Genomic DNA, 26,223 nt, shown 5'->3' with positions numbered 1-26,223 from the left:
TTCATCAGAGACATGGATATTGTCAGGAGGGCCCCACGGAAGTGTGATAGGACCACTCCTACTCTCTACGCACATAAATTATCTGACTGACAGGATGGACCACAATCTAAGGCTATTTACTGATGATCCTGTGGTGTGCAGGAAGGTGTTCCCCTCGAGTGACCATAGAAGGATACAAGATGACTTACAATTTCTTGTTAGTGAGACAAACAGCAGATTGCTCTAAATGTAGAAAAATGTAAGTCAATGCAGGGAAGTAAGAGAAACAAACCTGTGATGTGTGAATGCAGTATTAGTAGTTTGCTTCTCAACATTGGCACATATATTAAATAACTGAGGCTTAACACTGCAGAGCGAAATGAAAGGGAACAAGCATGTCTGGTTGGTAATAGCAAAGACAAATGCTTCACTTTGTTTTATTGGGAGAATTTTGGGAAAGCATGGCTCATCTATAAAGAAGGTAGCATATAGAACACCAGTGTGACCCATTCTTGAGTACTGCTCAAGTGTTTGGGATCCAGTTGGATTAAAGGAAGACATCCAATCAGATCAGAGGCATGCTGCTAGATTTGTTACCAGTAGATTCAAGCACAATGCAAGTATCGTAGCGATGCTTCATGAACCTAAAAGGGAATCCCTGGAAGGAAGACGATTCTTTTCATGAGGCACTATTAAAGAAATTTAGAGAACCAGCACTTGAGGCCAACTGCAGAACGATTCTTCTGCTGCTGACACATTTCACCTATGGGTCACGAAGATAAGAGAAATTAGGGCTCATGTGGAGGCTTATAGACAGTTGTTTTCTTCCCTCGCTCTATCGGTGTGCAATAGAAAAGGAAATGACTTCGTGGCACATGGTACCCTCTGCCATGCACTGTACAGTGGCTTACGGAATATGTATGTAGATGTAGATGATCAAATCCTCACTGCACATTTTCATTCTTCTCACACCAGGACAATGATGGTTTAGGTGTACATACCAACTAAAGATTTAAATGTGAAGACAAGGAAGTTTTTTTATGAGCAGTTTCACAGTGTATTTGATGAAATTACCAGTCATGCTTAAATGCTTCTAATAGGTGATATGAATGGGTTATTTAGCAATGCCTTTCAGCATGTTGTTGGACCCTTTCCAGAAGCACAATGCACAAATGAGAATGGTGAGTGTTTCAGATTATTATGTAGCATTCACAGATCAATGTAGGCAATAGTTTCTTTCAACATAAAATGATACACAAGAAATGGCATTCATCTTATGGAAATGCTCTAAATCAAACTGATAATTGCACAAACAGTCAATGGAAGCCATCTTAGCAAGAAACACAAACCTATCTACATCTGTTGGGCCAGGCTTTTTCTTTGTGTGAGTGGACTTGTAAGTGAAGTTCAGATCGCAGCAGTACAGACAACCTAAGTGACTGTTAGATTGGCAAAGCTAAAAAACAAGAAAGTAGAAATTTTATTTGTAATCAGCTGTAAAAATCAATTACAGGTGTATAGATATCTATCTAATGACACTGAAATGCAATTGTTTAATTTCAAGTACTTGGTGAGTCCACGTGCTGAAGAAAGAATGATGGATTCAAGATCAAACTTGGATCTGACAAATGAAGGAAAAATGGCAAAACAAACAGCACCAACAAGCTAAAGATTAAGAAGAGTGCCAAGTAGCTAAAGAAAAAAATAATTGGCAAGTTAGAGACCACCATCAAAAGCAGTTCTAAAGCTACAGAGTGGTTTGAACAAAAAGATAAGACTTTAAAAATGACACCAGAACATGACACCATATTGTTCGAGAATCTACTGCAACTTATGGTTTTTGAAATGACTCTATAAAGGATAAAAATGGCAAACTTCTGATCCTAAAACATGAACAAGCTGCCCAATGAATTGAGTACTTCACAGAAATATTAAACAAGCGAATTCACTTAATGCTCACAGCTTTGGAAATGGGGCAAAAAGGCAGGAGATAATGGTAAGAGCAGGTGATAAAGAAGTAGAGGTGCTCGCTGCAATCACAACACTTAAAAACAATAAAGCAGCTATTGTGAATAAAATCTCATAAAAAATGGTGAATTATGTAGATGTTGACTTAATTAATTACCTTACTACACTTTGCCATACCTGTTGGCAAACAAGGTGAGTCCCAAAAGATTGAAGGTGTGACATCATTGCTGAACTACTAAGTAAGGATGGTTGGTTGGTTGATTGGAGACTAAGGGATTAATCAATGAGGTCATCAGTTCCTCAATCTAGCAGCAGTTCATCCAGAATTAGCAATGCCTGTGAAGTACATGTTCTAATGAAAGTACATAGGAGCAGAAAGACAGACACTGAAGGCAATACTGATGCCAGAGCTGAGCTGGTACATAATTGGGAGAAATGCCCCATATTATATCTAAACTCCGCCAACCCGGTCGAGGGTGAAGACTGTTACAGAGCAGTGAATGTCTTCTAGTTGGCAGATTCGGAACATTAAAAGTGAGAAAGCTAAAAATGTAATGGGCATTAGTTAGACCAGCAACAGCAGAAACAAGAGGAGAGAAATAGGTAAGGCAGCAGGTGGGATGTCCCTGTGGCTCTGCATGTGATAGGAGTCATCCCACCCACAGCTGTCTCACCTCTGCTTGATTTAGTCACGGTACTAAAGAGCAGCTACAATTCAACGAAGTGCTACCTCTAAAATAGAAAATAGGGTGCAGCAGAAAAGGAGACAAATCACATATAAAAGCAAGCAGAGTAGGAGATGGATGAAAGAGTAAGCTGGTCAAAGAGGTAGGGTCAGGGGTCCTTCAGACACAGCATGCAGTGGGGAATACACAACTCCAACCATCTCATCCCTGCCCTGTATGTAGCTCAAATCTTATATCTGAAAATAAAAACCACTTCCACGGAGAAAGTAGGGCACCAGTTCAACCATTCACGAATCATCTGAGAGTAAATACAAAGAATTAGGAAGGCTTACTTAGCATAGAGGGATAGATGAAGTGGGAATTCCACCAAGATATGAGTTATAATCTATATGCATCCACAACAACATTGTGGGGGTAGCTTGTTACATAAAACAAATTATGGGTTAGTATGGTATCACCAATGTGGAGGTGACATAGGATGGTAGGTTCCTTTCAGGAAGAAAAGAAGTAAGAGTGCATGCAGCAGTAGTCCCCTCGATAGCAAGGAGTTTATTGCAGGGAGCAGTAGCCAAACAGATGTCATCCGATCTTAGAGTGAGCAAAGATCTTATTTGCTGCTGCAAAGCCACACCTGGAATTGGCCAAGTGAATGGAAGAAAAGTAACTGTTCCTCTATCCAAATAGTTGGCCAGTTCATTGATACCCATATGGCTTGGGACCTAGAGAAAGACAACTGAGCAGACAGCATGACTAGATTCGGTGAGAAGGGCCAAATAGCAGAAACCATGGTGTGTCAAGAGTAACATCAGTCAGTGGCCTGAAGACTGCTCACTGAGGCTATACATATTAAAACACAGTGAAGGGCAGCTCATTTAATAAAGTGAAGTGCAAAATCAATGGCAGTCAGGTCTGCTGTAAACACATTACATGTTTCTGGCAACAAATGGAGTTTCTGACTAACAGGGAATGTAACAGCATCTCTCACCTTATCAACAGTTTTAGATCTGTCAGTGCAAAAGTTGGTAGCACACTGAAACTCCTGAAGAATTGAACATAACAAATATGAAAGGTTATGGGGGTGACAGACTTTCGGATCTTGAAATACAGGGTGTCCCACTCAAACCTCTCTGACCACAGCATATACAACAATGAAAAATGCACCTCATTGTAGAGCATCTCAAAGAATTTATTTATTTATCATCAATACACCTCTACATGTGAACCATTTGTAGCACGAAGAATATCGAGTCTACATTCAATTTTTTGCCAAGTTCTTTGTACCATTTTGTCCATTATTGTTGCAATCGCATTGGTGGTACGATGTCGCAACATAGGAATATCGTCCACTTTGGTCACATACACACAGTCCTTCACAAATCTCCATATGAAGAAATCAAGTGGCGCAATGTCGGGTGAACGTGGTGGCCAGGCAATGGGTCCTTCACATTCGATCCTACGACTGGGAAATTTCCTATCCTGGAACTTGGGAACAGCCGTTGACCAATGTGGCGGAGCTCCATCTTATTGAAAAATGATGTTGGGTTGCAAGTCTTATATCTTAGGGTACACAAACTGCTCCAATATGTCTAGATACACTGACCCATTCACTGTTTGTTCCGCAAAGAAGAACATTCCAACAATCCTGTCATGGATTAGCCCGCACCAGACGTTTAGTTTAGGGCTATCACGAACATGTTCAACGACAATGTGTAATTTTGCGAACCCCAAAGCTGAACATTGTGCCTATTAACCCTTCCTGATAGATGAAAGTTTGTCTCATCTGAGAATAAAGATCTTTCCAGAAAGCTGGCATCCATATCAATATGCTGCAGTATATCCACAGCCAATTGTTGCTGGCGTGGTTTTTGATTCGGTGTCAGATGTTGCAAAATTTGGACTTTGTAAGCACATATACGAAGACGCTGGTGAACTACATGATGCAATGTTGATCGAGGTACATCAAGTTGCCTAGATGCTTGACGAATTGACTTACATGGGCTTCTGAGAAACTCTTGTCTGATGTCCTGCACTGTCTCTTCTGAAACTCCATAACATGCACCACCAGAATGTTTCAGAACACTTCCTGTTGCCAGAAACTTCCTATGCCATTCCATAATTGTTTTCACATCAGGTGGATCACATTCATACACATGACGATAATTTCTCTGCACAGTAATTGTTTCTGAAAATCACACTACTGCTTGCACGCGCTGCTGTAGAGTCGCCATTTTCATTTCATGTGACTATGCTGCACTCTGTCGATGATACTTGGCACTTCTGATGTGGGAATATAAATTCTTTGAGATGCTCTACAACGTGGTGCATACTTCATTGTCATATCTACTGTGGTTTTTCTCTACTGGTCCTTGAAATCAGGGCTGTTTGAGTGGGACACCCTGTAGATTGGTCCTAATTCGTGGCCTGGGTATCATGGGGATGGGTGTCACGAGAAAACATGGGGAGCACACTCAATGGAGGAGAGGCAGAGGTTCTGGCAGAAGGCTACAAGGCGCATTCCAACTGATAGTCTCACCCAAGGGCAAGGTATCAGCGGGTCAACACCTCTTGTGTGCAAAGAGAATGAGATACATCAAGTTGGTTCCATTGGAATTTAGGATGTAAGATCCCTGCTTCGACAGGCACTGTCTATGGGATTAGTCCGCAAGGTGTCAGTGGCCACACGAACTCCACGATGATGGACTGGGTCTAAGAATGTCAAAGACGGACAGACAGCTCAGCACTACACCTATCCACAATAGTCCAGTCAGAATGGAACCAGGACCTGGTAAATACAGAGAAGAGTACTACAATCCGCACTCCAAGAGATGTGTGCAAGGAAGCAATGAGTGTTAAGTTTCTGCATGCAACTAGTCTTTAGTTGATGAATATGGGCAGTTAAGTCACAATACACGCACACAACTTGCACACACGTCTGCAGTCTCAGAGACCTGAGACCACACTGCGAACAGCAGCACCAGTGCACGATGGGAGTGGTGACTGGGTGGGGGTAAGGAGAAGGCTGAGGCGGGGAGGGGGAGGGATAGTATGGTGGGAGTGGCGGACAGTCAAGTGTTGCAGTTTAGACAGATGGCAGGAGAGAAGGTGCAGAGGGGGGAGGGGGTAAGTAGCAGAAAGGAGAGAAATAAAAGAAATTAAAAGACTGGTTGTGGTGGTGAAATGACGGCTTTGTAGTGCTGGAATGGGAACAGGGAGGGGGCTGGATAGGTGAGGACAGTGACTAACGAAGGTTGAGGCCAGGAGGGTTACGGGAACATAGATTGTACTGCAGGGAAAGTTCCCACCTGCACAATTCACGGGCAGTTAAGTCAGGTTTTATCACAAAGAAGGCCCAAAAAATGGGACTGTGCAACAAGTTCCATGTGCTGGATACCCAAGTAGAATTCTAGGTCATAATGGACCATCATACGATTTTGCAGGAGAGGATTGGAAACGATGAGGAAGGATCTACTCTGAGGATTGTCAGATGGCATCTTGGAACTGGTGTTGAGCCAAGGCTACAGAGTGGTGGCTGTACCAGACGAAAAAGTTGATGACATACAGTGCAGGGCTGACCTATGGCCTGTCAGAGGTCACTAGCCCTTTGATGGCAACACTCGGGACACAGACCTGTGGGATGCCATTCTCTTGGACCTGTGGAGAGAATAGTGAAGCACCAGCAAGAACCTGTAAAGCTGACAAATACAAATTGGTAGGGAGCCTCAAAAGCCTCAATCATGGAAGGTAAATAAAATGTGATGGCACAAGCAGTGTCATACACCTTATGTAGGTCAGAAAAGACTGCAGTGAGATGCTGATGTTTAGAAATGGTCTCTTACATTGCTGTTTTCACTGGACTAGATGGTCATTTGTTTATCACCCCTCCAAAAAACGACACAGACAGGGGGACAAACGGCCAAGATACTCAAGAACTCTGCAGGCACCATCCTGACAAGCAGTTTGCAGAGCATGATGGTGAGGCTAATTGAGCAGTAGGTGTTGAGAGACATAGGGTTTTTGCCCAGCTTAAAGTCACATATGGTTGAAGACCCCTACTAATGTAGTCTTTCAGTAACATTCAGGTGTTGGATCATCTGGATACGAACTGAGTCAGGGCCTGGGGCCTTACTATGAGATGAGGCAACAGCTTGAAGGAAGGATATCACTTGAAATGTTCCAGGGCTCTTTGGCGATCCTGAACAGCTACTAAAATATCTTTGTTCCACCATGGCACCAGCTGGTGGTGGAATAGACCTTTAGTAAGGCAAAAAGCAGTTCCAGAAACATGGGTGATCGCTTTGGGAGACATCTTGCACAATCCTGTTAATGAGACTGAAGGGGGAGGTGGAAGGGAGGCAAGCATCAGAGGTATAAAATTGCCAGTTGATTTTTCTAAACACCCAATGTGGTAGTCAGTCCATCTGGCGGTGGAAACAAAGTGACAAGATCTCTGGTAAGTGGTCACTGTCACAAAGATTGTAATGTAGTGACCAATGCAGTGAAGTCACGAAACTGGTGGGAAAAGATTGTTGAGTAGATAGCTGAGACGGATCCATGGACAGCACTGAAGTGTGTAAGAGTACCATCACTAAGGTGACAAAGATCATGGTCGGTAAGATGTTGGCCATATAGAAGGCCTCACCAGACACTGTGATGCTCCCCCACAGGAAGTGTTGCACAGCAGAGACACAGATCACTGTTCGTATGATGCTGGTCAAGTAGAAGGTCCCAAAGGGGCCGGAGGGGGGGGGGGGGGGGGGGAATTGTTGGATTCAGATGGTCAGTTCTTCTAAGTAAGTGGCCTACCTGGAGATCTGAAAACACTGCAAATGATGACTGCTGAGGTTATTCGTACTCCCAACATTATTGCTTCCAACATGATATGAAGGGGAGTTCAATCACTGACTGCATTAGTGTGAACCAGATACCCTCACAGGGCCAGCTTGGTTCCAACAGAATGCATGATGACCAGGGAGTGTGGTGAATCGTTATCAGTCAAAGATATTTCTTGCAGAGCAATGTAAATTGCAGAAGAGGAGGAAATAAAGCGTTGCAGTCCCAGCATGTAATGTTAATATCCATTACAGTTCCACTGAACTATCAGATTGCAGGTGTGCACAGTAGGCACGAAGAGGACACAACCCATGACCACTGCTTGGTACTGTTGCAGGTGGAACCACATAAATGTATGTTGGTTCAGAATCCTACTGCATGGGGATACCTGGTGCCTCTAGGGTAGCCTTGTATTGTTTCTTCTTCTTCTTCTTCTTCTTCTCCTCCTCCGCAGCCTTTCATGGCCCCACAAGCATGGGGTGGATGAACAGCATGCAGCCCTGAGACTCCTTCAGCCAATGGCTGGTGTTTGGCCTCTGTTCTGTGGGTTTCTGGGGACAGGGGTCCTGAGAAAGAGCCCTATCACAGGAAGATGCTGGAGGAGGATGCTGCTCCAGCAGCTGGGTGAGGGAAGTGGTGCTGTAAGACTCACAAGAAAGGAGGGTGGTGTGAGACTGGTTTTGAAAAAATTGGGATGCAAGAGTGATGGCTGCAAATTTTGTATAATTGGACATCAAATCACCAGGATGTAGGTGTTCATCCCTTTTACATGCCTCAGTATATAAGTATGAATAGGTTTATATCCCTGTGTTTTACTTAATTTCTTGAAGACTGGGAAAACCAATGAACTTGGAAGATGGTCATTTGTGAAATTGACACTCAAATGTGGGTGTTCACAAGGATCACCTCGTGGAGTGATTGGCTGCAGTTACCACAACTTGGGTCTGCCTTGCAGCAGGATGACATACGACAAAAGCGCAAGCATTGGAAGCACCTCATGGGCAGTGGGACGTAAGATTCCACATCACACCTGTACATCATGACTAACTTTTTCTGGTATGACATTTACCTTCAGAGGCTAGGATAAAGGTGCCTGAATCTATTCTATTATCCCCGAGACCTTTTCAGATGTTCCGGACAGAATGCATGCCTCTGCACTCACAATTAGCCCTAGCTTCTCGTCTGTTAGAAGAGTAATGTCTCTGTGGAAGATGATGCGTTAGACCAAATTCAAAGTCTTGTATAGGCCAATGGTCACTGGTATGTCACCAAATGTTCATATGCTTGAAGAGCTGTAGACTGTGCAGCAGACGGCTTTAATCAGTTGTGGTCCATAGTACTTTCAGACCAACAACTCAAGTTTTCAAAATTTATCTTTAATATGTTCCACCAAAAAATAAATGCTCAATTGCAGTAAAGGTATCCCCATCAATTAGAGTACATACTAAGTTTTGGATAATTTTTTTAGCTCCTAGAGGTCTGGCATGTCCCTCTTCCAATCGGGTGGCCAGGGTAGGGGGAATCAGTATGGTTACAGCTATCTGGAATGAAAAATGAAATTTCTGTACCTGTCTGATGGGGTGGCCAGATCAGAATGGCCATTGTTCTGATGTAATTTAATATGTTTCATGTGCAAAACATCCACTCTGATGCCACTTACTCTAATCAAGAGCTCTCCCCATGGATGCTTCCTACACAGAGCAAAGACCCTGTGGCATGATGGTTGTTGCAGGGAGTCCTGATGCCCTAGGAACAACGGCCTGTACTCCTTCGCATGCATGGCAGTCTAGCATCTCAGGCTCAGCTGTGGTGTTTCTGTGTTGTCAGTGGGCTCAACCAAAATGGTACATCCCACCCCATTAAATTGGTTACCATGTTGGCTTTGAAGCTCAAATAAGAGCCTACACAGGCATTGCGCACAGATGACCTTTAACAATGGATGCATTAGGTGCTATTACACATTAAGTCCACACTACAGAAACATTTGGAAGTGATGGTCAAACCCAGAAGGAGACCACAAATTACTTTAGCCAAAAGGTGGTGAACGAAAGAATATTCCAAGAAAGGAAGGCAGAATCTAGGGAAGAGCTGGATCAACATAAAGGCTGCCACCATGAGAAACAGAGCAATGGAAGGAAGGATAGTCAGATATCTACAACTATATCTATACTCTGTTCACCACTATGAAGTGCTTGGCAGAAAGTACATCCCACCATACCTGTTATTAAAGTTTCTTCCCATTCCATTCATGTATGGAGCATGGGAAGAATGACTGATTAAATGCCTCTGTGTGTGCTGTAATTAATCTAATCTTGTCCTCACAATCCTTATGTGAGTGATAAGTAGGGAGTTGTAGTCTATTACTAGAGTCATCTTTTAAAGCTGGTTCTTGAAACTTTGTAAGTAGGCTTTCTCAGGATAGATTATTTATATCTTCAAGAGTCTGCCAGTTCTGTTTCTTCAGCATCTCTGTGGCATTCTCCAATGGGTCAAACAAACCTGTAATCATTTGTGCTGTCCTTGTCCTCCTCTGTGTACATTCAGTATTCATGTTGGTCCTATCTGGTACGGGTCTCACAAATTTCAGCAGAATTCCAGAACAGGACACATAAGTGACCTGTAAGCAATCTCCTTTGTAGATTGATTTGCATTTTCCCAGTAATCTACTAACAAATCATGACTGAGCATATGCGATCACATTCCATTTCAAATCCCTACAAAATGCTACACCCATATATTTGTAGGAGTTGGCTACTTCCAAATGTGGCTCATTGATATTATAGTCACAGGCTACTAAACTTTTTTTTTTCCTTTTGTCGATGCACAGTTTTACACTCCTGAACATTTAAAGCAATATGCCAAATTTTGCACTACTTTGGAATCTTGTCAAGATCTGACTGAATATTTATGCCACTTCTTTCAGACAGTGTGTCGTTATAGATACCTGAACCACTACGGAAAATCTGAGGTTACTATTAATACTGTCTGTGAGTCATTAATATACGACATGAGCAGCAAGGATCCCAATACACTTCCCTGGGAATTACTTCTACATTTGATGATGACTCTCCACCCACGATAATATGCTGCATCACTCAAATCTAGTCACAAGCTTTGATACCCCATAAGATCGGATTTTTGACAACAAGCATAGATATGGTACAGAGTCAAACACTTTTTGGAAATCAAGAAATACTGCATTTACCTGACTGCTTTGATCCAAAACTTTCAGCATGTCACGTGAGAAAAGAGCGGGTTGGGTTTTGCATTATCGATGTTTTTGGAATCCACGCTGCTTGGCGTGGAGCAGGTCATTCTGTTTGATATACTTCATAATGTTTGAAATCAGGAGATGTTATAAGATTCTAAAACAAATCTACATCAAAGATACTGGACAGTAGTTTTGTGGATCACTTCTGCTACCTTTCTTGTTTTCTTCCAACTACGGGGTCACTGTTTTTGTTCGAAAGATCTATGATAAATTACAGCAACTTCGGTATAGAATCTAGTACGGATCTCATTGGACCCTGGAGCTCTATTTCGTTTTAATGATTTCACAGCTGTTTCTCAATACTTGTCTCACTCATCTTTTCAGTGGTATGAGGATTACATTGGGGCAATTCTCCTGGTTTTCCTTTTCAAAGGAACATTTGAAAATGGAGTTTAGTACTTCAGCTTTTGCTTTGCTACCCTCGATTTCAGTTCCTGTCCCATTCATGAGTGACTTGACACAAACTTTTGTGCCACTAACAACCGGTGCATACAACCACAATTTCTTTGGTTTTCTTGAAAGATCGGTTGACAATATTCTTCTATGGCAGCCACTGAAGATTTCACACATTGCTGCCTTGACAGCCAAATGCATTTCATTCAGAACTCTCAATATATAACACTATGCTTTGTTTTACACCTACTATGCACTAGTCTCTGTTTCTTTAGAAGTTTCTTTACAGTGACTGCATACAGTGGACGGTCCCTTCCATTAGGAACCGTTGACATTACAGCACAGGAAAGGAAGGAGGTGCTGCAATAGCCTGTGACCCCATGCTTGCTACGCATTTACTCATGAAAGAGTTGTGATCTCCCTGAAGGACGCATAAGCAAGGATATTTAACCAAATGTAAAAATTGGAGAGTTATCACCATTCTCTCAGGACAAGGTAATGTTTGTCTTGTTGTTCTAAAAAGGATTCAAGAAACACCAGTTAGTCAGCTATGAGAACAAGCCATATTTTTTTTCTGGCAGAAACACAAAGTTGGATGGAATGACCGGTTCTCTATGAGTAAAAATACGAGGGTGGTTTGAAAAGTTCTCAGAACAGAACAGAAAAAAATACTTACATCACTGAAACCTTTTTTATTTTTGAATGTAGTCGCCTTGTAGATTAATGCAATTGGTCCAACGATGTTCCAGTGCCTTGATCCCATCTCGAAAATGAGTTTCCTCCAGGCCTGCAAAATAGTTATCAACTCTGGCTATCAATCCTTCGTTTGAAGTGAATCTTCGCACACCAAGAAAAATTTTCAGTTTTGGGAAGAGACAGAGCCATATCAGTTGAATACGGTGTTTGTGGCAACAATTCATGTCTTAGTTCGTGTGATTTTGCCATGGAAATGGCACATGTGTGTGGATATTGTCTTGAAGAAAGATGACTTTCTTCCTTGCTAAACCTGGCCTTTTTTCACATATCTTTTGTTGAAATTTGTCCAGGAGGTTAGCATAGTATTCTCCACTAATTACTTGCCCAGGGTGGAGATAATCTACAAACAGAATCCTTTTTGCATCCCAGAACACTGATGCCATGCCCTTTCCCACTTAGGTTGGTGGCGGAGAATCAGCATGTTTCCAATGCTTTGACTGTTGTTTTGTCTCTGGGGTATAGTAATGCACCCAAGTTTCATCTGTGGTCACAAACAGGTGCAAAAAATCTTGTTCATTTCTCCAAAAACAGGCCAAAAATTGTTCTCATATGTCCATTCTCATGGGTTTTTGATCCAGTGTCAAGAGTCGCGGCACCCATCTTGCAGATAATTTTTTTCATTTCTATTTCTTTTGTTAAAATGTGATATACCCTTTCAGATGACATCTGGCAAGCATGAGCAATTTCACACACTTTCAATCGGCGATCCTCAATGACAATTTTGTGCACTTTTGCAATCATTTCTGGAGGACTGACACATCTAGGCTGACCACTGCATGGAGCATCATCTAAGCTCTTCTGACCAAATTTAAATTCATTTGTTCCCTTTGCAACAGGAAGGAGCTCAGTGTATTCTGGAAATGACCATGAATGTCCTTTGCTTTCATACTTTTCTTTATGAAGTACTTAATCACTGCTCGAATCTTGATTTTTTTTTCCATCTTTGCAAATCACTGTGCAGGAACAACAGAGCCACATCACCACCACAAGTCTCTTCCAAGAGCATTGACATGGCACATGTTTACAGGCAACAGTCCAATGAATATCACGTGAACAACTCATTGTGCTAGTGCTGACCTGGTGTTTCTGAGAACTTTTCAAACCACCCTCATAAATGGTGATAACACAAAGTGCATAAAAAGTAGAAATGTGCTTACTCAAATTCTAGTGCACCAGAAAGTTCTACAAGATGTTGACTGATATGAGCAATTTCACACACTTTCAATCGGCAATCCTCCATGACAATTTTGTGCACTTTTGCAATCATTTCTGGAGGACTGACACACCTAGGCTGACCACTGCATGGAGCATCATCTAAGCTCTTCTGACCAAATTTCCTTTGCAACAGGAAAGCCTTGGCAGCCTTATCTGTAGTAATGGAGATGTAGCTGCAGATATCAGAAGCAGAATCGGGAAAGTTTCTGCAATCTGCAAACGAAAGGGATCCATGTGGCAGCTGGACTGTTAAGTTTGTCACAAAGTTTCAGCTGTAATCCTCTGTCATCCTTATGCACCATAAACACAGGTGAGACCTGGAAAATATAAGTAAAATCAGCAACCAAGCATAATGTTTCTGACTAATGATGCTTGAAGTGACTCCTGAAGATCAGTTATCACGACCACAGTTCAGATGATGAAGTGCAGAGAAGTAGTAGTCTATCCCACCCGCACAAAATCATTGCTGAAAGAAGACTGAACTTGTGGGGCATGTTCTATGCACGAAAGAATCCCCAAATCAGTACTGTTGTGAAAACCAATGGATGGATACAGAAGTAGAGGAACATCTCTAATACCTCAAAATGAACTTTTGCAAAGGATTTTCAATGCATGGACATGTATTGAGAGGAAGCTAACAGTCTGGCAGATAAGAGGAAGCTAATAGTCTAACAGATAAGAGTTCAGTGGAAGAACCTTGTTGCTTTATATGTTGCTTAGTGTTGGAGGGACTAAATCCAAGTAAGGAAGTCTCACTATTTGAATAATTTCCTTTATCTCGCAAAGCTGGTAGGAATTCCTATTTTGTTGTTTGTTATCAGACATACTCCTATATTATCCCTACTTGATTTTGCGCTGATCTCACTGTACTGACTTAACCAAAGTTCTATTCTTGCTGCCACAGTACTTCACTAACACTCACTATATCTAACTTCAATCTATTTATTTCCACAAAATTTGGTTTGTAGGACCATCTGCAACTGAAAAGCATAATTGATTCAATTAAAGAGGTTTGCTTCAGCTGTACTAATGAGTTATTCAATTCACCACCATTTTCAGGAGGGTGGAAATATAATTTAATATGTCTGGAAAAACAAGACACACACATCATGTGCACCTATATCACTTCACACTTCTGTTCCTCTGGCACAGGCTGTTGCTCAGTGCTTATTGGTGTCCATAGTGTGTATCTGCCTAAGGGTGGGCAGTGGGAGTACATCATTTGTTTTCTGGTTCCTTTTTCCTTCATCCTACTGTCCAAACGTTATGCTTTAAGTCTGTTTTATTATTAGACCCTCTCCTCTTTTTTCTAGTTTTGCGTAAGATGCAGTGGCTTGGAGCCTTTAAATTGGCTGGCCCACCTGTATGTTATGCATTACCAAGTACAATAAATGAGTCATCTCGTTTCATTAGTCTGTTCTGGTTTTTCTTCTTCTGTGTGTTACAATTGCTTATATACCTGAAGTTGGAATCTGAATTTCCTGGAAACAGTTGTGTATTGAATAAATTGTTGGTACAACTGAATTGTGTCTCTTCAAAACAATTACTGTCCATTTCTGTATTTAAATTCTCTAACCCTCCGATCTGATCCACCCTCCGACTTGTAGAATGCCAGTTTTACTTTACCTTCGGACAACACCCTCTTGAGTACATCCCACATGGAGATCAGAGTGGGGGAGGAGCTATTTTACTGCTGGAATATTTTACCCCAAGAGGATATCATCATCATCATCATTAACCCATACAGCAGAGCTGCATGAACTTGGGAAATACGACATCTTCCTATTGCATCTGTAAGGATTTAATCATATTTCAAAAATAAGCCTATCTTGTTAACAATTCTAGTGACACTTGTCATATGAGCACTGACTAGTCCAGAGGAGGGAGCTGCCTTAAAAAAGTCTAACACAGTCTCTTCTGTAGGCACTTTCCAAAGTACAATGTAGATTTAATACAAAATAATGTCTTTTGAAATGTTAAAGCTTCGTTTTTTGACATGTTCAATCACAAATCCTCAAACTTACAAAGTGGGTCTTTTGAGGCCAACAATTCAACCAAATGGGAATACAGACTGTTGGAAAGATGCTCTTTATTTCATCTCCAAACCTGCAGTTTTCTGAATTCTAGTTACAAATTGTTTTTGGTAAGGTTCTGTATACCAGTAAAAACAAGTTGTCAACATGTGAGGTTTTTCACAGTGAAATCTGTTGTTAAGTAAAGACCATTCTGAATAACTCTCTTAAAAAACTTGGTATTTTCACAAATATTCCACATAGCAAATTATACTTCTTAAAGTCCTTTGTAATAACCATTATTTCTCTCTTCACACACACACACACACACACACACACACACACACACACACACACACACACACACACACACAAAAACAGAAAAGTAAGAACATAACACTAGGACCAAAAACAAGTTTAAGTGATTGCCATTAGTACAGAAAGGAGAAAGTTAAGTAGGTGCAACCTACCAGAGCACAGTAAATGCCATGTAGATAATGTAGTGGAGCTTAAACATTTAATCAAAAGAAATTTATATCCAAGAACTCCAATCTAAGTGTATCTTTACAGAAACTGTTAAATTTAATGTACAGTCAGAATTAGCACTGTAATACAAACAAGCAGTGTTGTTTCACTGTATTGCTCTTAAATGTACATTCCTGACTTCTCTCCACATCACAGAGACCATTCGCTGTGGGATCCATGGAATATGATTAATGCAATGTAAAATACAAAAGCAAGTTGGCTGTAGCTATATAGCAAACAGCTTTACTTGGAATACCTACCAGCAATTTTTTTTTAGTCAAGTCAGGAGCAAAGAAAAAAATTTTCTAAAAATTATCAAACAAGTGATGCCTCAACAGTAAGTTTCATAGCTGTTACCAGATGTATTATAATGGGTGATGAGCTGACCATATACTTTCTCATACAAGGAATTTAGTTAGCTAGCTAGTTAATTTCATATTCCATTGATGATTTTTACAATTAACTCTAATGATGTGAAATTAGTCATTTCACATTCATGATAACATTTCATGTGTAAATATGGCTAGATGCTGACCATTATTAACATTTATTTTTATTTTTGTAGTACTGTTATGAGTTAGTAATTCTTATCCGCCACCTTTCACCCCTTCCCACATTGTAAAAATAGAAATTCTTCTGTGGAATAAAAGGTGTTGTCAAGGAGAAACTTCCAGTTTGTTTTCAAATTTAACTTTGCTGCCTGTCAGACATTTTGTATCATTGGGGAAGTGACCAAAAATTTTGGTGGCAGCATTGAGCATCCCATTTTGTGTTATAGAAAACCTTAATGTGAAGCAATGAATGTCTGTTTTTCTTCTGGTATTGTAATTAAGTACATTGTTGTTCGTTTTGAACTGCAGTGTATTATTTGCAATAAACTTCACGAGGGAATAAATATACTGAGGCAGTAGTCCCTAACGCCTTAAACAGATGTCAATCTGATGAGTGTGGGTGAACATCATGGGGTTGGGTTCTTTGGGGAAGGAGACCAGACATCGAGGTCATTGGTCTCATCGGATTGGGGAAGGACGGGGAAGGAAGTCGGCCATGCCCTTTCAAAGGAACCATCCCGGCATTTGCCTGGAGCGATTTAGGGAAATCACGGAAAATCTAAATCAGGATGGCCGGACGCGGGATTGAACCGTCGTCCTCCCGAATGCGAGTCCAGTGTCTAACCACTGCGCCACCTCGCTTGGTATAGGTGAATAACATTATTCTTATGGAAAATTTTTGAGCAAGGAGCACGTCCTTTTTTATAGTCAAGTTACCCCAGAACATTGCCGAATGAAAATATGTCAGCTTACTAATTTCTCTCTCCCCAAGATTTGCAATGATTTGAAGAGCAAATGTGGCTTGAATTGAGTTGTTTGAGGAGTTCCAAAATTTTTTTTTCCAGTTTAAATTCTCATCCTTATTGACACCTAATTTTTTTTTAAGTTCCGCCTAGATATTATTTCCTCATGATGTGCTACACATATCATTGGTGTCATGACTCTATATGCACAGAACTGAATGTCACACCTTTCTGAAACTGAGCGATTTCTCACAGTCAAAAGAATCTCCCCTGTTTACATTGGTTGTATTATTAAGTACAACTTTTTGCATTATTTTAGTCAGACATTACATTATCACTGGTTGCCTATACAATCAACTCCATAAAATCTGTTTATCCAGGAGAACAGTGTGGTTTACATAGTCAAGTTCCTGAGCTAGGTTACAGGAAATACCAACAGAACACACAGAGGCATTCAATCATTCTTCCCGCACCCCATGAGTGAATGGAACAGGAAGAAACCGTAATAATTATTGCAATGGGACATACCCTCTGCCATACACCTCTCAGTGGTTTACAGAGTATGGATATAGATTAGTTAGTTAGTGCTTGCAAAATCTGGTGGACTGTGTAAATAGCATTCTCAGTTGAGCAGCTCTCCTGAAATACGAACGGTGATTTACTGAGAATATTATTGTTGCTGTGGGGGGGGGGGGGGATACTGTTCTTGAAAACATGACATTTTAAGAAATTTTGGCAATCAGTGTTGGTTGTGAAAAGGGTTGGTAGTTATTTATTTTGCTCGTGTAAACTATCTTATAAGAGGTTTAGAACGGCATATTCCAATCTCTCTAGAAACATGCCTTGAGTTAGTGGTGCATTACATATGTTAGAAAAGCTAGGCTCATATATAGGAACAAGTCTTTAGTACTCTGGTGGAAAGACCACTAAATCTAGATGACTTATTTTTGACAGAATATCAATTTTCTTAATTTCAGAAAGAGAAATGGACAAGACATCCACATGACTGAATTCTGTGCATGTTGTTTGTTCAACATACTCTTGACTGCTGTCTTGAAATGTTCATCTCCATATTTACTACTACATTTCAGACATGATTATTAAATATATATGCTAATCATAACTATTTATAGCCTTTCAATTTAAATTAATAGTGATGTTATTCTGTTCTATGAGTTCTTGTCCTGTCTCTCATTTTATAAGATTCCATAAAATATTAAGTCTGTTGTTGGAATTACAGAATTTTGAAAGTACGCATGTCCTTCAATTTTTAATAACTTTTCTAAGTAATTTTGAGTAGTTTCTGTAGTGTGCAACTACTGCAGGATCTTCACTTGTTCTTGCCAGCAGATACAATGGAAATACGGAAGCGTCCGATCCCGCCCGTCTGCTTTGATCCATGACGTCACAAATATGGCGGAAACAAAAACAAACACACACACTTTCCACAAGAAGCCTAATGACACTAACGGGACAAGCACTGGAAATGGGGTGTTTTGGGTGGGGGGCAAACTAAATATAAACAAATTTAGATGCCTTGCGTAGCTACAACGTGTAAGTGAAGACAGCCATGCATGAATACCCACCCAACGCCCCAGGGGTCGTAACCCCTGCAACCCACAGAAGATAAAGATGCTTCAGTAGCTGATTAGTGTTTTTTGTCTTTTTTTTAAAAAAAATCTCACAGGATAGAACGAACAGATCAGAAAGATAAATATAATAAACTAAAACAGAAATTGGAGGAAACAGATAATTAAAATAAGTAATAAGTGTTCTTAAATTTAAAAAAAAAAAAAAAAAAAAAAAAAAAAAAAAAAAAAAAAAAAAAAAAAAAGAATCTCACGAGATAGAACGAACAGATCAGAAAAGTAAATAAAATAAGATGAAACAGAACTGGAGACAGCCACACTCAAACCAAACCCCGCGCCGTCATGACGTCACACATGACAACACCCTTACGTCACGGGTCAAAGCCGCCGCGTGGGATCGGCCGCTTCTGTTGACCCGATACAATTCCCTTTTCCTTGCACAAGACACTTTAATCCCACTAGTGATCCATGGCTGTTTATGTTGACTGCCACACAGTTAGTGAGGGATCTTTCATCACTAGGCCACACCAGACACACACAGTTATGTCAGAAGCTGCGCTGTGCCTGCTGGCACCACACAATATAAGATGTGCGGCTCTGCTGTGGCCACTAGCTGGCCCATGGCAGTCAATGCGTTATTGTCTATTCCAGTAATTTATGTGGAAAGTTATTTTCAAATGCTGAAATAAATTTATCATGGAACAGATTAAATTTTATGTCAGCTTTCAGTTCATTAAAAATTTCACCCCAGGTGATCATTTGTAAATTATTCTTAAAAATGTTTGTTCTGGAATCATTAACTACTGAGGAGTATCTATAACTAGGCAGTATCTTATTTATTCTAACTAACTGTGCAATATGATCAGAGTTAGCATTTGTCACTGGGAATGCAGACATTTCCTTGGTTTGAGCTTCATTGAAGATAACTATCAATCCTGCTGCCTTGATCCACCTGTGTTAGGAAGTTAATAATTAAGGGCAAACTACATGACGCAAATAAGGTTTCCAGATCACTTTTCGTATCAGAATCCTTTAGAAAAATCTACAATGAAAGCACTACACGCCATTAACTACTTGCTGCTGTCAGACATAACATAGTAAGGAATCCAAAGTCCTAATAAACAGTTCAAGATTCCCCTGTGGAGTGCTATATACAGTTACAATTGAAACTCAACTATTTTTCAGCATTTATTCACACACACACACACACACACACACACACACACACACACACACACACACACTTCTATGTAATAATCTCTACAAAATCTACTTATCCCAATTTAATTTAATTTTATGTGTGTTTTTTTATGTGTGAGACTACTTTTCCAATATTAGTCCTACATGAGTAGGTTGCTAGAGTGTAATTTTTTACATTTAATTTCTCTAACTCTGGTTATGTGGTGCTCAGATAGGCATGAGGTGTATCTTTCCAGTGAGCTCTAAATTTTCAAAACAGACCAGAAGCCCTTCTACCTTATTCCTCTAATATTCTGACGAAGTAAGTTAACCTTACTTTTATGCGATTTCAGAGGTGGTCCAGCATCACACAACACTAAGAAAATCTTGCTTTCCAAACAGTATAACTCCAATAAAGGATATCTTTATTTGTATGTCAGTCAATAACGCTGTAAATTAAACCTAATGCTTCTTCTTCGTGCTTGCGGTTTTTTTTTTTTTTAATTTTAATAAAACCACGTCATGTCCTCAATAAATGACGTCTATTTCACTACCACCCACCACTTCACTTCATTAAGTCTGCTGTAATTTTTGGCATCACCTATTTAAGCCGGTCGGCTACATCTAAATATCGTACGTATGTTCAGTATGAGAATGTTCTGCTATACCTCATGTCGTTTCAGAAAATTCATTTTCATTATAGTTTACTTCCCATGTTTCCACATGACACTACTGACACAGTACTACCGTGTGACTGTTTACTGTTATGTTTTCATGTACTGTGTTTTACACTCGAAATGACTGAATCGGACATGGTCGACCAATATAGTCGCCCGAAATTATGGGATCAAACTGATCGATTGTTTACAGACAGTGAATAAAGATCGACAATAACTATAGCGCGGGATAATAAAAACTGTGAGCAAAAGACGTATTTCAACAAATAGTTTGTTGTTATCTTGTACTGTTTGTGCAGTTAGATTCTTTGATAACTCGTAATAGAGCACCGTCATGTTGACAGCGTAAATTTTCGCAATACGTTGGAAAACATCGACTGGCATCATTGTAAGAAATTTTAGTATTCCGCCACTGTGACTTCGTTGTTGCCGATATCCATTGTATTTACTGAGCTTCCTGTATGAGCCTTGTAATGCGTAACGAATTAAGTGACGACTTGTAGTCGTAAAGGTGGTTCATGCTTTGTTTGCAGTCTCAATAGTTCACTCAACGGAGACCAACGAAAGGGTGAATAGAGGAAAAAATTCGTGTAGTCGCAAATTTTGTAAAGTGTTAATGGTGAGTCCCACGAACGATACACTAAAAAATCCCCACCTGTGAGCTGTGATTGGGGGGTGGGGGGGGGGGGCGTTTCAAGGTCACCTTTTCTCTTGAATAACTCGAAAACAGAGGCTTCTAGATAAAATGTTTCCCAGTACAAAATTAGTCTGCATTAAAAAAAAAGGTCTAGTTAATTTTTCTCTGTAAACAATAGTTTATGCATTATAGAGAACGAAAAAAGTGATTAAAAATAGTGTTTCAATGGTATAAAAATAATGTTTGTTGCTAAATGAAGTTGATAAAAACTAAACATTAAGCGACAGACCATGTCTACGTATAGTAAAGCCATATTAAGGAATAAATTGTGTTCTGGGGATGTGGCTGATGGCCGCGGGAGAAGCGGAGGTGGAGGGTAGAACTGTGGGGGAAGGCAGGTCGCCTTACTTCCCATTTTGTGCGCCTTCAAAACGAAGTGCGAGCAAGTGAGTCTCCAGTCTCTCTACGCCACTACATCGCAGCAGACAACTGTAGACGTTTCACAATCATACCGACCCTTCTGCGGCACACCTCGTAAAGCACTGGTGAAGCAATGATCAGACACATCTGGAAGAGTGCGTGTTTTCCATAAAATGCATTGTGCACAGACACGTCTGAGAAGTTTTTCATAAAACACGTTAACGCTAAATGCGATATAGGTATTAGTTACTAATATATCTACTCATACGAAGAGAATCTACTTAAATCCGTCCGCACGCCTTGCATTGTTGGTAGGGTAACTGATTGTTAGTTATCGTGTATAACCGTTGTGGCTTTCTTCTGGCAAAGGTCAGTACACTCCCCCCCTCCCCCCCCCCCCCCAAGAGAACTGCTCACCCTTCAGTACACACACTGGATAATTGACAACACCATCCCCAGCATTTCCTGTCCGGTTCTCTTGTGTGAGAGGACAAAATAACTTCACTATGCTCGTGTTTAGTGGAGTGACTTTCAGTTTATTAAGCGAGTACTTGTTTGCCGTAGTTAAAAGACTTTTTATATATGTTCCTAAAAACAATGCATGATAAGTGTTTAGTCTGTGTGAGTGATATTGTCAGTGACCCATGCAATGTTCGTGAGAAAGGAGTATGTGGATTGGTAATTGCCGGTTATTTGAAATAAGGTGGGAAAGGTGATAAGTTTCAGGAACAAGAAACGTGTTGTCGTTAACGCACCTTGCGGAAAAGAGTACACCACATCTTAAGTCAATTAAGGGATTTCTAAGAGAGGCTGTTTCAGAGGAACAGCCTTCAATGTCAGCTGGAGTCAAACTTCTGCATTCAACTGAAGCGAAATTTGACTTTAAAATTAGGTGACTCTTCGTATAAGCTACTGATAGCGAATTTTTTGACAAACAGAAGAAAAAAACCCTAAAACTACGGCGAAAGATTTACAGTGTCCGATCGTTCCGTTACAATAATACAATTACAGTTCGTCTAGAGGAGCCGAAGGGCGACTTAAGGAGACCATCTGAACACGTGTCCTCTATGTTGGGAATCTACACGCTGCAGATGAAAGATATCTATTCTTTTTCTAAATGTAGAAAACGGGACACCTAGAAGTCAAAGGAATTACTGCATCAGTGGAGGAAATATTCGAGTGCATAGAGGGAAATGACGATTGCCAGTTCACTTCAGACGAGTTGTTGGAACGAGTTTCCGAATCATTACCTCGTATGTAGAAAGTTGAGGAATGAATGAGAGAAAATAATGGGAACCGCATTGTATTCCGCACACGATGTAGATGCTGAAAAGCTGACGTTACATGTTCCATTGGTGGTGGCACATGGCATCATGTGTACGAATACTGTACTGTTACTCGATCTGCAGGATGATGATAATGGTGATGATAATAATACAATTGTTGATTTATGAAATGTACCCACTAAAGATATGACGTTGTTTTATAGTAACTAAGGTAAAATTTCTGTGATTTATAAGTTCAGTGGGCATTAATTATTAAATTTATACCATTAAAACACTTGCAATTTTCCCATCCACTGTAATGCAGAAACTATTAGTTCTAGAAAACAAAACGAATGGGATAATTCTTGCAGGAAATATAACGTAGTTTAGTTTTGTACTGGGAAACATTTTCGACGGAAGCCACAGTTTTCGAGTTATTCGGGAAAAACCTTTAAATGTCCCCCACCCAAACACTCGCACCTCTCAGGAGGGGATTTTTAGTACGCCATTCATGTCACCCTCACCTATCACTGTACAAAGATTTCTGTCTACAGGAGTTTTTCCCCTAATTTTCTTTTGTTGATGGGACTACAAGGTCTGGATTGGTTTTCCTATACTCGAGAAATGCGTCCCTTATCCATATCCACTAACAGCAGAAAAAAATTTAGTTTCCAGTACATTTCAGTTTCAGATAAACTCAGAGGAGATATTGTTGGCCAAGTCCTACTCCACTGAATATATCAATAATAACGTAGAGTAACGAATTTTCGTGGGATTGGACTCCAGTACATCTTCAGTGCAGTAATTTGGCTGCGACAGCCTAAGAATTATCAAATAGACCTCATTGTATTGTATATCTTTTGTTTAGTGTGAAGTTTGTAAGAACCTCTTACATGAACGTTTTATTTATTTATTTTGTACCCCCCTTTCAGAGTTTTTGTGCATCATATATTGTACAAATACATTTGATGATGTAGTTACAATTCACATACTAATGATAACACAAGGCATGTTAAATATAAACTGGAGAACAATTTCTTAACCCTTTCATGACCGACTTAGTTTTTGCTCAGTTCTTTAAATTTTTGTTTTTTATTTTGCTTAAAGAATAGCTTCTAAGGTGATATGTATAAAAAGTGTATGATTGCTACGACCAGTTTTTTTTAAGTATTTTATATGTCCTGTTGGTCATTAGCTGGGAGCATTGCATAGGTTTGAATAAAAACAGAGCATAAGAGAGAATATTTAATTTCAGCTGCAACTTTTGCAAAAATAATTAATTTTTGTGACCAATTTACAGAAATACAAGGGTTATATTGCAAATGATGTTTCATGTTGATTCTACCAATGCAGATATCAGAAACATTTATTATCTATGAATTTTCGAAGCAGGGATGTGCACATAGAGGAACTTCACAGTGTATGCACATCATGTTGGTCCGTACTTCCTTCTGCTTGTGCTGCAGAACCTGCAGCGTTTACTTGTGTCTTTTACTGGGAAATGTTTTACAGCTTGATGGCGAACTTCGTCTGATACACTCTTGACATCCGGCTTGTTTCTTCTTAGAAAATTTGGTCTTCCTCTTCTTTTGATTTCATGACTGCTGTTAGTTGTCTGATAACTGAAAGGCGAAAGGATAACCGGTTGTGTCCTCCCTCATGCTTACAGTTCCACATTATGAAACTGTTAACAATTGCCAGGTCAGTTACGAAAAAGAAAAGACGATGGCACCACCTTAGAGATCGCCTTCCAATTGCATATCTCTCACACATCTGATCAAAGCGATCCACACCTCCCATAAATGTATTATACTATGAAACTGCTTTAGGACAGAAGACCTCTGATGAAGTACCATCTCTGTTTTTCCTGTTGACAAAGGTTACATCTTTTGAGCTATGATAAGTACTTAGTATTGTCACAGTCTTGTTGTCTCACCATTTTATTGCTGAGACACATCCCTTTGTTTTGAACATAAACCGCCCCCTTTGTAATTTGTCTTGTTTCTTCATCATACCTGGAAGTCCCTTCCTGTTTGTCCTCAATGTTCCAACTCCAAAAAGTCCTCTTTCACTTTAGTGACTTCATCAGATTGTATGATGCGAAGAAGTTATCGAACACAATTAGTCAGTGAAACTACATGTATGACTCAGTAAGATGGAGCACAACATTTTCTCCTAAAGTGAACGATGAGTCTTGGGTGTCCTTTCCAGTATACACCTCAAACTGGGTTATAAAACCTGTTTTTGAATCGGCAAGACACCAAATTTAGTAACCTCGTTTTACAGGCTTCATTGAAAGGTACTGCTTTATAGAAGAACACCCTTTGAATGGGACCATACTTTCATTAACAGCCTTGATACTTGATGGAGTCTATACTTCTTTCAAATTGTTATTGATAGCGTCAATTATTGGGCATAATTTGTGTAGTCGATCATATCCAGCTTCGTCTTTTGGTACTCCTGTAGCATTGTCATTCCAATGAATGTTTTCAGTCAGTTTTTTGAACCTGGTTTTACTCATTAGTTGAGAAATTGCACTTACACCTAAAAGTGGGTCGGTGGACGAAAAGTGACTCAGTTCAGGCAGCCTATGTATTAACATTAGAATGTGAATGGCAATAAAATATTTTATTTCTTTAATTTCAGAGTCTTTCCAATTGTAGGTGGCCTGTCTTACCCGTTTAACTCTAGTAATTTTGTCACATGTTTGAGTTGTGTGGAGGTTACATCTTTGATCTTCCTCAAACAATCATCAGTAAAAATTGTACAAAAATAATCTTTTTCTTTATCGTTTTTTCCTAAATCGAACTTTATATCAGCACTTCCATCAAGAGATGCTGATAAGTTTTCAAAATAAGTTACATTGTCAGTCCACTCTGTTTCAGTTTCATTGGCATGTTTGGTCCCATTCTCTTGTTCTGCACACACAACAACGTCATTTGCAGTGTCAGGTAATTTCGGCGACATTTTCTTTTACTGCACACACAATACCATCATTTTCTGCCACCTCCATTCCAGCACTGTCACCATTGTTGTGACGACCATAGCTAGGTGGCTCAGCCAATGTCCTAGTCGGTGTAGTATCAGTAGATGTACTTTTGGATGCATCAAGACAGGTGAGTTCATCTGCAGCTTAATCATCACCTTCTTCTTCCGAAAATTCTTCATTATCAGGAAGCGAAAAGTAATACTTAAGAAGTTCTTCATCTTTCAGATGTGACATTTCTAAAAAGAAAACGGAAATAAGGTCTGCAATTGGGCTAGCACATTGTATTGTGCAACTAATAATAATAATTATTATTATTAATATTATTGTTGTTATTATTTTTATTATTATTGTATGAATACTTTACTAAGCCAAGTGATGTAGCATCACACAGAGAAAGAAATAAAGCCAAAATGTCGAATGTATAACGAAATTATAAATAATATGCGGGACAAATATGTCCCATCGGGCATGTGATTGATATTTCATGCAGTCAAAAACTAAAAACTATTTACCAAGTCGCAGAAATATATTTTATACT

The 26,223-nt window shown here is 39.9% G+C and overlaps 1 protein-coding gene across 2 annotated transcripts in view; it reads right to left on the bottom strand.

The window, feature by feature from the left end:
- Window positions 1-20,492, bottom strand: part of LOC124605469 (thymidine kinase 2, mitochondrial-like) — a 125,741-nt gene extending 105,249 nt beyond the window's left edge. The window contains exon 1 of one of the 2 annotated variants that reach the window (XM_047137171.1): window positions 20,366-20,492. In XM_047137171.1, the coding sequence (XP_046993127.1) occupies window positions 20,366-20,370 (5 nt within the window). In that variant the 5' untranslated portion in view covers window positions 20,371-20,492. Of the gene's footprint in view, window positions 1-20,034; window positions 20,340-20,365 lie in introns of those variants that run through there. The other variant, XM_047137172.1, reaches the window with a different exon arrangement.
- Window positions 20,493-26,223: the final 5,731 nt, after the last annotated feature.

Source organism: Schistocerca americana, chromosome 3 (assembly GCF_021461395.2).
Source record: "Schistocerca americana isolate TAMUIC-IGC-003095 chromosome 3, iqSchAmer2.1, whole genome shotgun sequence".
Classification (NCBI taxonomy): Eukaryota; Metazoa; Arthropoda; class Insecta; order Orthoptera; family Acrididae; genus Schistocerca; species Schistocerca americana.
This window is presented reverse-complemented; position numbering and strand designations above follow the sequence as displayed.